The sequence below is a fragment of the Nipponia nippon genome, unplaced genomic scaffold (assembly GCF_047370975.1).
Source record: "Nipponia nippon isolate SJK-2023a ecotype South Korea unplaced genomic scaffold, ASM4737097v1 scaffold_10, whole genome shotgun sequence".
In the NCBI taxonomy this organism is placed as follows: domain Eukaryota; kingdom Metazoa; phylum Chordata; class Aves; order Pelecaniformes; family Threskiornithidae; genus Nipponia; species Nipponia nippon.
In genome coordinates this window covers 37,499,422-37,512,467 of record NW_028262291.1, presented here as the reverse complement: position 1 = coordinate 37,512,467, position 13,046 = coordinate 37,499,422, and the positions used below count along the sequence as shown (strand labels likewise).

General features: G+C 36.1%; 1 protein-coding gene across 4 annotated transcripts in view; it reads left to right on the top strand.

Moving 5' to 3' along the window:
• CDIN1 (CDAN1 interacting nuclease 1) overlaps positions 1-13,046 on the top strand; it is a 127,130-nt gene that overhangs the window by 18,041 nt on the left and 96,043 nt on the right. For all 4 annotated transcript variants that reach the window (XM_087746638.1, XM_087746635.1, XM_087746637.1 and 1 more), the window contains exons 2-4: positions 8,320-8,365; positions 9,222-9,286; positions 12,582-12,642. In XM_087746638.1, coding sequence (XP_087602764.1) covers positions 8,320-8,365; positions 9,222-9,286; positions 12,582-12,642 — 172 coding nt within the window. The remainder of the gene's footprint in view (positions 1-8,319; positions 8,366-9,221; positions 9,287-12,581; positions 12,643-13,046) is intronic.

Sequence of the window (13,046 nt, the reverse complement as noted above, 5' to 3'; positions counted from 1 at the left end):
TTTCAATGTATGGACCTTGGCCCTATCAAGAGGGCAGATAGGAAAGGTGAGGGATGGTTTAAATTGTAGCTTCTTTGCCTCAACTGCTTGTTGAGGTCCATTGCTGTTGCAGTCCAGGAGCATCTTTCTTTGCCCAACTGTCATCAGATAACTACAACTTTTGTGTATTTTTGTCTAATGGTTCAACATTTAGATTGTGGTACTAAGAGAAAGCTCAAACTTGCAAATGTGTTTTCTGTATAATGTTAACTGAAGTAAATTGAAATAAAGTGTGGATGATGCACAGTTAAGTGCAAACAAGGAATTTGCAGAGGCTTTGCTTTTTTCTCTTCAGTCTCTGGTATGCTGCTCTGTGCCTCTGCTTTGGGATGTGTTCACTGATTCTTTCCTGGATATTAGGAAGCTTCTTGCTAAGTAACTTGGAGTAGTTGAGGACAAAGACATAGCAAATCATCTGCTTATGTTAGTCTCAAGCTTTGCTTTTTTTATTTAATTTTCTGAGAAATTTTGTTGGTAGAGTTAAAAGCAGAATTTTAGAGAATACCAGGAGGTGGAGATGTGGAGGACAAGTACTATGATTATCAGGGTGTATGTGGGAGGCAAACCCTATTTGACTCCTATCAGTTTATTTTTGTCAATGGACTCCCTGACTAGATGATCAAAGGGTACCAGAGAAGTTCTGGTATGTGTAAAGTGAAAAGATTGAGTAGTCATTGAAGCCTGATGTCAGAATACTTGAGAGTTTTAATTTCATGTTTTAGCACTGACATTATATTTTTTAATTCTGTGTTGTGAATATATTTTGGTTCTGTATTGCATCTGTAAATATTTTTCAGCTTGAAAATTGAACCTTACAAAATAGTTTCATGTTTTTATGGAAGAGACTTTTCTTGAAACGTTAGTGAAAGAGTATTTACTTACAAAGTGGGTTTGGCATTTAAGTAGGTTTCAAACATTAATGCAATAAGCACTGTGCTGTTCAACTCTGGAAATGAAAAATATCAGAACAATATCTGGGGCAAATTACTATCTTTTTTTCTCTACTTGCTTATTAAAATATGACGACCAAAAAGTAGTTTCTTTTCATTTGGAAATACCACTCTTCTGTTCCTGTGTTTTCAGAGTTCCGTTTTTAACCATAATATCTGCCAATGTTTATTCACTGTTAAAGCATAACATTGTTCTTCTCATCATAAGCATATGTATGTGAATGGAAGAAATGCATCTTTATTCTGATTTCTCTTTTCATTTTGGGGGCTTGATCAGGAATACTTTGTAATCATTTGAATATGGCATATTTTGAGTTACACTTGTATTCCTGCTGTTGAAAGTTAGATTTTTGTGGTGTGGGTGAAAGAAGGTGGAGTTTCTCTCTGCAAAGAGCTAGCGTTATTTTGTGATCATTGCCTGTATTGATAATTTGTATTTACCTCTGCATTTTATTTTTTTTCATGTCTGATACAGATTGTTCATAGTCTGCAGTTGTTTTAAAATACATTGGCTGTTACAACAGACACCAAGAAATGAGGTGTCTACAGAAAGAATTGGTGCCCTGTTCTTAAAGGAACTTCTAAGTCTTTCTAAATGAAAAATCATTCAAACAGTATCTAATACTGGCAATTTTCCTCTGTCTGCTGCTAGAACTTATTGGCCAACTAGGTCAGACATTATTAAAGTTCAAGTGGCCCAGTGGGAAAAGTAATGGCCTTATGCTACTATGAATTTTAAATGCTGCCATTTCTATGTATTGCACCATCATCTGTTCTCGCACATCACTAAATTGTATAGAAGTTGTGGGACCAACCAGTGTCAAGGTCATAGAAGTGATGACTCTTCTCAAGTAGCCTTCTCGGAGCTTTGTCATACAGTTATTCTCATAACCCTGGCTATAGGCAGCAAACTTGTATGCACATGCCTGCATTTAACCTTTTTATTATCATTGGGTAGCGTAAGCCTGCAATGCTGGATGTCTTTTTCCTTGGACTCTTTACTTTTGGTTTTTATTTTTGATCCTACCAAAGGTATAAATTGACTTTGATGCAAAGACAATTTTTACTAAGTGATTCATGTTTAAACCTTTTGAGTTGAGCTGTTGTACAGTTTATTGAACTTATCGGAGAATTTCAAAATTGATTAGTGCTGTTTTTCTCCAGATGAGCTTGAATTTTATCTTGATTTTAAGTATGATGGTACTAAGTCTGAAATGAGCATATCAGCAGGTACTTCTTGTCTTATATATATATTTATTGAATTTTTATAGTATTAATAGATTTGTAATGGGAGTATTTCCCCAACAGCACTGTATTGGCTTTGTAGTTCCCAAAGTAGTAGCTACTGATAATGCTTCATTGTATGGAAGGCTTCTTATGCAGAGATAATAAAACCGGTTTTGTGTCCCAGACTTGAACTGGTATAGCTAGAAAGCTGTAACATTGGAAGACAGCCACTTCACAGAAGTTACTGTGTTGTAACTAAAGACTTAGGTACTTTTATGTCACTTAGTTACTCCAGTTCAAACTCATATATTGATTTAAACATGTATATTCACACACACACACACACATATATTGATTTAGCTTAAATTGGTAATTCACTGACTTCCAATAAATCAATGTTAGATTTGTGAATGATACAGTACAAACATGTACAGAGACAATAATCTGCTTTTTGAGAATTTTCATTCAGAGAAGTGACTGCAAGCATATTAAAACTTTAGGAAAGATTTTAATATTAAAAGCTGCAGTGAAGAGAGGTTAAAGCCGTAACTATTCTAGATGTCGGTGAGTCTCCCTCTCTAGTCCCATGTTCTTTAGTGCTTGGATGCATGTGAGCCTAGTGGTTCTCAAGCTTTGGTAGGCCTTTTTTATTCCTGAGCTGTCCTGGATCCTCATGTGGGACCATTCAGACTGCTAAGGAGCCTTTTTCCCATCCTGACAATCCTGACGCGTAGAAGAAATTCTGAGAATCCACTAGTTGTGACCTCCTCTCAGGTGGGAATTTCGCTATCAGGCTGGCTTTAGTTGATTTAGAGGTGTAACTGTGGGGCTTGTTAGCCTACACCCTGCAGTTCTGGGAAGCCACGGAGGCTTTATGCATCCGTGCATGTGTTATGCATATGAACCGATGCTGCTAGATCTATTTGAAATCCATTATTGACAGAGTTTTTAGAAATAAGAGTGGACTGGTTAGCATGTGATAAGCAGCGTAGAAACATTGCTTACTTTAGGAGTCGCTGTTCCAAAGTGTTTGCAGTACAGAAGATGAGAATTTAAAAGGCTGTTTGGGTTTCTTTCACGTCTTTGACAATGTAACAGGAAAAATGTATTTTAGGCACACATTCTGGAATTTCAGGATAGCTGTGAGGAGGATTCCCCTTCCACCCCCAGTCATTTAAATTCGTCAAATATAGATATTTCTTTCCTCATACAGATTTTTAATCCAGCATGGCAGCACCACGCAATTCTAGCCTTAAGTTCTATGTATTACTTTTGTTTTAAAGCTCAATATTGCATTAGTAAAAATATTTAAAAACTTATTATACATGGAACGGGGACGTTCTTTGCAATTATTAGAAATGAGAGACTCTTGCTGTCTGCTTCAGAACATTTCACGAAGGGATATGACTAGCACTACATACTCACACTGGAGACAGTGGAAGGAAAGAAACAATTTCTCCCCCTGCCTGAATTGGTACAATGGCTAAGTGCAGTGCTGTATGCACTTCCAAGAGAAGGTTTGACACTGCTGCTTTGGGATTTCACACATAACAGCTTCTGAATTTTGGAAATGCGGCTCCTGCCCCCACACTCAGTTTCTTAACCAATATATTTATCATGTTAATGAGGTGGAGTATTTCGTTTTGTGAAAGGGAAGCAATGAAGCAATGTTCTTTGTAGATTTCATTTGTTTAAAAAAAAATCAAGGCTATTCTATGTATAATATATATTTGTCTCATTATGGACTTTGCTTTCCCCCTGCTTGTCTCCATTTGTGTGAATAGTTACTGGATTAAATACTGCAGTTCATATTTACTCTTGACTTTTTTTTTGTACAGATCTCTCTAGATACTCTTCCTTTGTTCCGTGGTAAAATACATGAAATGTAAAGCTTAGTCTTTCTATTTTAGGCAAAAAGTGTGGAGTTAAAGATGAAGGAAAGGAAACTCATTTCAAAATGAATATATGAAACAAGTGGAAACTTGGTTTTGTACCTAAAATTTTACATTTTCAGTAATCTCATAAAATAAAGTAGAAAAGTGTAAGTTTTGTCTTATCCCTAAAGAATTAGTTATTTGCAAGAAGCTGTCATGTTTGGATTTCTCCTGGTTAGGCTGTAGCAAATAGCAAATATTAAGTTGGACAGCACCCCAAATCTTGGCTAGATCTGCAAGCCTGCTTTGTTGAGAAGATGATCTGATCAAATTAAATTCTTTTCATCCTTACTAGCTGCTTCTTGGCCAGAGTTTTATATCAAGCCTAGTTATGAAGCACTGATCTGCATCAGCATATTATCTGTTACTAGTTTATGTATGAACACTCACTGCAAAACAAAACACTTCTGAAATACTCTTCAGGGATGATAGCATTCCTCCTCTACCCAATTCCAGGATTCATTAGAAGAGAATGGTCTAAATTTTATTCTTACATATTAAATGAGGATGAGGCATATTCTTTTTCCAGCACCAGACTTGCAGTTGTCTTTTTAGCTTGACTGATCTCTAAGATCTTAGAGATAATTTCTCTTATCTCTTGTTCTGGTCTGACTTGGGCATCCCATTCATCCCATTCAAATGTGGATGGACTTTGATATCTGTAATACTTTTTTTTTATGGTAAGAAAATTTTTATATCTTTATATCATTTGAAACCTAGAAATGACATTTCATTTTTTAAAATAAAAGTTATTGTCTTTAAAAAAAACGGGCATTTTGTAGCAGAGTTTAGATTTTGGTTTTCTGCCTAAATCCAGTTATGTATTGACAAGAGCACAAAGTGCATCAGGCATTCAGATGGAAGTATGCCACCGACATCAACACAGAGTAACAAAAGGTAAATTGGTTCATTATGGATGTTGATGTACAAGAAAAAGACGATATTTGAAGAGCAAGGCTGGTTGCTTTGAACAGAGCTCTGGGAGTTAGATCCATTACCATCTGGAACTGCAGAAGAAAATGTTTCTATGAAAGTGGCTGCTACAGAACTTAAGATGAAAGGTTGCTTGTTTTCCTGGAAAATAGGTTTAGTTCTACAAGATGAGTAACAGTTAATTTATTAATTATTTAAACTAGGTAGTACTTGGAATTAGGAGTTTGGGGTTTTTTGTTTCTTTATTTCAGAAAATCAGGAAATCTGTACCTTGGCTCTACAGTTGGTCCTCGACAAAAAAGCTTGCTCGACACAAAGATGTCTATATCCCTAGCCTTCCAGTAAGCCATGAGGCTTACTATAAAGTTTATTCTTCAGGAGGCAATACTGCAGCATTGAAATGTTATTTTGAATAAAAGATATTTTCAGTATTATGTTTGTTTTCCTGGGTACCTCAGCTATATTAATTTGTCTGCTCATTTGCTGCTTTGAAATCCTGTATAGAAGCGTCAGAGGACGGATGGAGCCCTAGGAATTTGGCTGCTCCTGTAGAAGTAATGATAACGTACACAGCAGTAGCCCTGGTGTCAGTATCAGCAGTTGTGATCATGCTGTCTTGCAGTGCAAATGCATGTTCATGACTTCAGTCCCCTCTCCAAGTGCCCAGTGCTGTCTTTTTCAGCACTTTCCGAAACCACGATGTTTCAGCTTTCTGTCAATGGCATCTTGCAATAGATGCTCCAGCCGTGTTTTATGGGGCTGTTTCGTTTTGCCAGGAAGTTATGGCAATGGAATTGTGGCAAGGGAACGCTGAGTGGCAGATAGGGGGTTTTAGTGTTTAAGAGGGGAACTACATTAACCAGAATAAACATGGAAGCAGCCACGTGAAGATATAAATCCACTTCTCCTGTGGAAGGAGAAAGATCTTCTGGTAGGAAGGTGTGAAATTCTTTGAATGGTACTACTGAAATAATTCTCTTTGTCACAGTCATAATGTTTTTGTAGTGCAATCCAGTATATATCCAACTTGTTCAGTTGTTGGACTGAATTTTTTAGGGTTCGTGATTCTGAACAGTTGGAAGCATAGGAGAGGAGTGTCGGGCTAAACAGAAGTTGAAGGGCAAAACCCAAGGACACCAAGGGAACAAATAAAATGGACAAGAGTCAGGAGTGTGAAGAGTGGGATAATGGTCTTAATTCTTTTTGATATGTCAGTGAATATAATAGGATAATGGTACAATAAGTACAGTAATCATACTGGGAATAGCCTCAAAATACAAAAATTGGTATGTCAGTGGGAGAGAACTCAAACCAGAAATCCAGTTAAATGCTGTCTTGTTTTGGTTTTTTACACATCTTTTCTCTAAATTCAGTTCTACCATTACGACCGTGTAAATCTGCAAGATGATAATAGTTACGTGGAGAGCCATTAGGGGGCCATATGTAGCCAACTTATTTATAGCCTGAAGGTTTTCTTTAAATAAATCAATTTGAAATACCTTAGCTTTGCATATGTATATAGCCTGTATAAGTATATAATCTTAATTTCTTTCCTTTGTTCACCTTCTAATGATTACACATGCATGTTGAAGGTTGCCATAATTGGATGGTGCACCTTTTGGGGAGGCATTGTGGTACATATCTCCTGGCCTCTGTGTCAAATGAGGTATATTTAAGAATATTTAAATTCTTGACTATGTTGTAATTCATTTTTCTGTAATCCGTTAATTTGATAAGTCTGTATATTAGTCAGTTTATGTTGCTGTCATTTTTCTACGTTTTTAGCATTCAGTCAGTGAGTATTCAGGGTGAACATTCTCATGTGTTAAATAACGGAGATCAAGGCTCAGCTTACTGCTGTCACACAGATGTTGCACTGGGCAGACAAGCCCAAAATACAGCGTTATGGCAAAGATGCTGGAAGTACAGATATGGATAAGACAAACTAGTAGGCTCTTTGCATAGCACTGCATTAACCTACTTGCTTTGTTGGTGAAGCTTCAACTGGTTGGTTTAAAGGTAATATTTTACATGGTGTGGCATAGACATACCGTCTGTTTAAACCTGAACAAACCATTTAGTCATTCTGTGCCTCAGTTTTCCCTTTAGAAAATGGCAGTAAGACTTCCGTATCTTAAATTAGTATTTCTGAGGTGTGAAAATTGCAAGAAGGGCCATTTAAGTACAGAGAGAACATTTACATTGAATGTACATGAAACCTGGCAGAAGAGCAAGACTTTAGACATTGCTGAATCTTTGAACTACCTATGCTATGCCTTAGTAGATAAGTTCATGAAAGGAAAAATGTTAATTATTCATAATGCTTTGCTGTACCATAAAACTGGATTTATTGAGACTATAATTTGTTCAAGTTGCATGTAGTAGGAAAATATATCAGGAGTAATTAATTGTATTCAGGATGTGATGAGGTAGATACATCCACAGAGGACAATTGAAAACAGTAGCGGTGTGGTATTGATTGCCTTTCAGAGGGGAAAAAAAATCTTGTCCCATTTCTAAATGGTAACAATTCAGAGAGAAAAATTCCCACTTGGGAAGAATGCTTTCCAGGTTGCTTCATTGCCAGGTGTTTGACATTGAGTGGAGCCTTAGATGAATGAAGCTTATGGCAGCTTTTGGAAATGACCGACTCCGGGGAATCTCGGCTTCCTGCTGTGAAAGTTTCTATTTTCAAAGCACATCAGTTTCAGTGGGAATGTTCCAGTGGTCCCATATGCTACTTCTGACAGAGGGGGGATTTTTTAACCTGAATATGAGACAGCTACTGAAGAGGTTCCCTTGCTGCTAACAAAATGAATTTCAATATGTTGCCAATGAACAAGCAGCATGTTCCCAACTGCTGATGGAATTTAACTCCATCAATTATTAATGGAAATTTTGCTTTGTTTTCCTTTTTGCCTGTTCCCTTTTAACTTAGCTACCTGCTCCTGATAGAACTTTGTGAGTTCTGAAGCTGAAAAAGGAATCAGCCAAACAATATGCTCGTTTGCTTTGAAACTCTTGCTATATTTTCCTCTCCTCCCTCATACACTCTCTCCTTGACCTAGCAGCAGGAAGCCTTTGTCTGAGGTGTTCATCTGGAACAACTTTTCCACACTTGTTTTCATGTTCTGTTAGATTACAGGGCAGCAGGCCTACCTTTGAAGCTCCCTTCTCTTTTGTTTCTTTGCAGTGCACTCCAGTAATTAACTTTGTCCTTCTTTTATTTGTTCCAGTCAATCGCAGTCCACTCTGCTGAGCATCTTCTCCCAGGAGTACCAGGTTAGAAGTTTTCTCCTTTGTGAGGGTTGACAGGTGCCTAATTGAATGATGAATGTCCCTTTATTTCTTTGTAATTGAACTGCCAGCTTTCTGATTGGTTTGGAGGATGTTCCCTTTTCCACATCAAGCACCGCCTGAGTCTCAGTGGATGGCTGCCAAGCCTACCCATCCATCTGTCTAATAACATCTAGCCTTTGCTTATTTGGTGGACCCGTAATAAATTATGCTAAACCATTATTATTCTGACAATAATAATTTCCCTGTGTTGCGTGGTTCCATGTGCTAAATGTTTGCTGACTTGCACTGTCAGTGCTGCTTTCCATTGCTGACAGAGATGATGATAAATGACCATTGCCGGAGTGGCAGAAGGCAAGAGAGGCAGAAAATGGAGTCATTTATCATGAGATGACAGGTGTCAGTCAAGTGGCAAGTCTCTATGGAATTACTTTTTGTAGTTTTTCAAATAAGTTGTTTTTAAGCAATGTTCTTCCTGGTTAAAAATGCCAATTGAATTGTAAAACTAGAGTGCACCAGACTTAGATGGAATTGAATTGAGGGAAAATTAATACAAAGGTTGAAAGAGAGAACAAGTTTTTCTTTGCCCTCTGCAGCCTTCAGTAAACTTATTTAGATTCAATTATTGTGACCTTATTGGCTTTTACATATATGGTACATTGCAGTACAGTCTGAAGACGTTCAATTCAATAGGTAGATTGAATGTCATTTCTCTACAAAATCTAAAATCATACTTCAGTTTATATATCAAAGTGTAACCAAGGAACATGTGTTTGGGCAGTTGATTTCTGTGTTTTGATCTATGACACATTTGTAAGACTCTGTTTTTTTGTTTTTCTAGAAACAAATCAAAAGAACACATGCCAAGCATCACACTGCTGAAGCTATTGAAACTTACTACCAAAGGTATGACCTCCCCACCCCGCTTAAAGAGTATCATCATAACTACTAATTGTTATGGCAATTATGAGTAAATTAGCTTATTAGCTTATGAAGCTAATTTTCTATAAAAATAAATTAAAAATTTGGGATGAGGAATACAGAATAATTCACCTAAAAATGTTTTTCAGTGAAAATGCAGAAATTTTTCAGCTTTTGGTTAGTCTAATTAAGAAAGGGTTTACTTCCTTGGCTCTAAGTCAGGCTAAACAAATATTTTTTACAGTGTATGTGATAGCATTTATTATATATTGCCTACAGTTTATAATTACAGGATTTCTGTGTCAAGACTAATATTGATGATAACTTCCTTACAGCAAGGGAGCTTGTTCTGTTACAGTTGCTTGTACTTTTAAAACAACATTTGTGTTACATTAGAAAAAGTTACCTATTAAATTCATGGATTGCCAGTTAAAGCACTAATTTTTAGATCACTCCGGTTCTATCAACGGAAGTGTCAGAAATAGCTGTTAAGGAAGGATGAAAACCTTCATGTCATTTTTACAATATTTTACAATTGTTTGCGTCTTAAGCTAATAAATTGTATTTGCTACACCTTATAGTTTGCCTGTTACTTCTATAGGCTTTACTAAAAATATTGCAATGACATAATTGGGGCATACTGATAACTGGTAAAGGTACCCAATTAAAATATTAGTTTGTAGACTGACATATCTGAGGAGCTTGCATGGCAAGTGAGTTCATACTTGTGATTATAGATGTCTGATATTTATGCTTGATATTAATCTGTATGAATCAGGAAAATAAACAAAAAGCCTTCATTTGTAAACAATTAACTGTGCTTCCGCAGAATCATATATTTAAAACCTAAGCACAGCTTGATTATACCAGACACTGGTTTAGAATATCTAGTATGAATTGTTTTGGGGGTTCGATTTTCTGGTTTTTACTAGTTGTATTGTTCTGTAAAAATTTGCACTGGATAACATTGCACTTTTCCTAGTGTTGATTCTTGTTTAGGAAGAATATTGGCTTAAAATTTTGTTGTGTTAATAACCATGTATATACAATACTATTTTTAATTACTTTTCACTAGCACAGTTTCAGTGAAATGCCCTATGTTAATTGTAACTGCTGTGTAAATAACTCTTTTCTTAGAACACATATAAATCATTTAAATCACTTTTATGATGATTGTGTTACTAGTTCCAACAACTTAATCCTGAAACATGGGACCAAATTTTGCTTTGTGCAAAGCAGCAGTGTATTGGTGTCAGTAAGGTTGTAGATATGATTAAGGTTGGCTCACATCAGGTAGGAGGATTTGGTCTCCTGTCCCCTTCTGTACTGTCTGAAGTATGATAGTACATAACTAATGCATTATGTATGAAGCTATATGGTGGTGATAGGGAAAATCATTCTTTATGCTGTTTCTGGGTATTTCATATTGCAAATGTATTAACATGGCCGAATAAAATGCACATGTTTTAAAATCAGAGATGTTCTGGTTAATAGTTAGAAAACTCACCTCAATCCTGTTTTAGTAGATTTACTGTGCAGTATGTTTCGTAAGCTACAGGGGCAGACTACTTGAGTCAGAAGCCAGTTTGAAATGCCTCAAGCATAAACATGACAAACATCTCCTCTACTCTTTTGTAGCATCCATCTTACCGCTGTAAACCCCAGTCTGTGTGGTATGCTCCTTCCTATTCCCACCCACATACAAGCAAATAATTGTTCTCCTATTGCTTTCCTAGGTCAGAAACTACCAATTTTTGAAGGCAGTCATTTCGAGTGGTACCTATTGGGAGCAAGTAGAAGTACAGTTGAGTGAAGTAGTTTCTGCTGCTCTGCTGAGACTTACTAGTCTTAAATTTAGGCAAATACGAAGGCAAATGACGAGAAGGACCAGCAAGTGTTTAAGATCAGTATTGCCATCAACATGTGAGACCTGTTAGTCCATAATGGAATTGCCAGTAGTGTTAGAAATATCTGACAGAAAATTACTCCATTGTCAGCTGTAGCTTTGCTGTTCGATCAACTAGATGCATGTTTTAGAACATTAATCTCAAGTAAATCTTCCTGGTTAGGTATTTTGTTTATGATCTCTCCTTTTTTTCTTCTGTTATAAATTTTCAACGTTTAACTATACACAAGGCATCTTGTTTTGTGGCTTTTTATGTAGAATTGAAATGGTTACAGCAAAAAGCTTTTATCATTTCCTTTATTCATTAAGCCTCAGAATAACTTGCAAACAAAAAGGCCTCTAATCCTCTGTGAAGAGGTTTATGTAAAGGTGTTACACCCATTCTACAGAAAGGTAAAATCATAAAGAATTTTAATGTCTGTAACTAATGAGCAGAAGAGTGGCTTCTGATGGATAGATAATGATAGAGTTGGAAAGGCTGTGGCCTTCTAATGATATCAGTAATGATGTGCTATGCAAATACAGATAGGATAAATGAGCAGGTTCAAATGTTGGTAACTATTGTTCTTTTCCACATGGTTGCAAAGCACAAAGTGACTTCCAATAACAGAGCTTCTTCTCATCAACTCCTGAGAACAGGTTTTAGGCATTATTGAAATGTAAACATCAAACAGTGAAAGTAACAGAGGTGAGGAAGGTGATGTTGTGTGATGCGATGGTCAGAAACATCACTGTGTATCCATATTGGTCTAATACCGTTAACTGGAAATGTTAAGCCTTTGTCATTGATACGATAATTACTTTCTATCACTCTTTATTGGATCCTAAATATTTCTTATTTTCTTTTCTCTTTGGAATATTAATTTGATTGTTAAGACTCTGATTTCACTGAAGTAAGCCTTTAGTATTTAAACTACTGCCCAGTTGATAAAACGTGGATTAAATTCCAGAATTTATGTTTTTGTGCACAGTAGTGAATTGAGTAAGATACACAGTGTGCCATCATAGTTGAAGGTCACGTGGAAACGAAAATCTTTACTGTGAATAATAGAGGTTTATTTGCCTGTGATGCATCTTTAAGTAGTGCGGGTATAATTTATTTGTATGTCATTAAGCCAAAAATTTTTTTAATTTCTTCATTTATTGTGGTTTTTACCAGGGACTTAATTGCGATTGATATATTTTGCAGATGAAAAGGAGACAACCCTGGAGAGTTAGTGATTGTTTAAAATATTTGTTTCTTAAAATATTTCCCATTAAATACTCTGTACTGGAGTACTTTCCCCCAAATGAAAGAGATTCACAAGGGATACTGACATGTATAAACTGGCCTTTTCTTGCCACTGCAGAATTACCTGGCTTTGTCTTGTCTAGGTACCTGAATGGAGTGATGAAAAATGCGGCTGCCCCTGTATTACTGGAGCTGGCCAATGAGGTAATCATCTTTACTTTTTTCTTTAATCTTCCAGTGTAAAACCTAAGGGGCATATCTATAGTGACTTTAGTGAGAAATGTAATTAACCTAAAAAAATGGTTTCAAGGCACATTAGACATTTAAAATGGTTCCCCAGTCTGTTAGTACTTACAATAATTAGACAAAAAGCCCCATTTATTAATAAATCAGTTAGTGTAATTAGTCTGTTAACTTCAAGGCGAATGTGTAAGAAACTCTCAATTTGTATTTTCCTGAAAATTTCAGACAGACTGTAGGTCTGTAATGCACAAATTCACTAAAAATTCCCACATTGATTAAATGGAGTTGCATCAGTTTTACTTATGTTTGATTCCTTGTTTTTAATAACATAACCCATCTAAGATTTTTTTTTTAATAATAGGAAG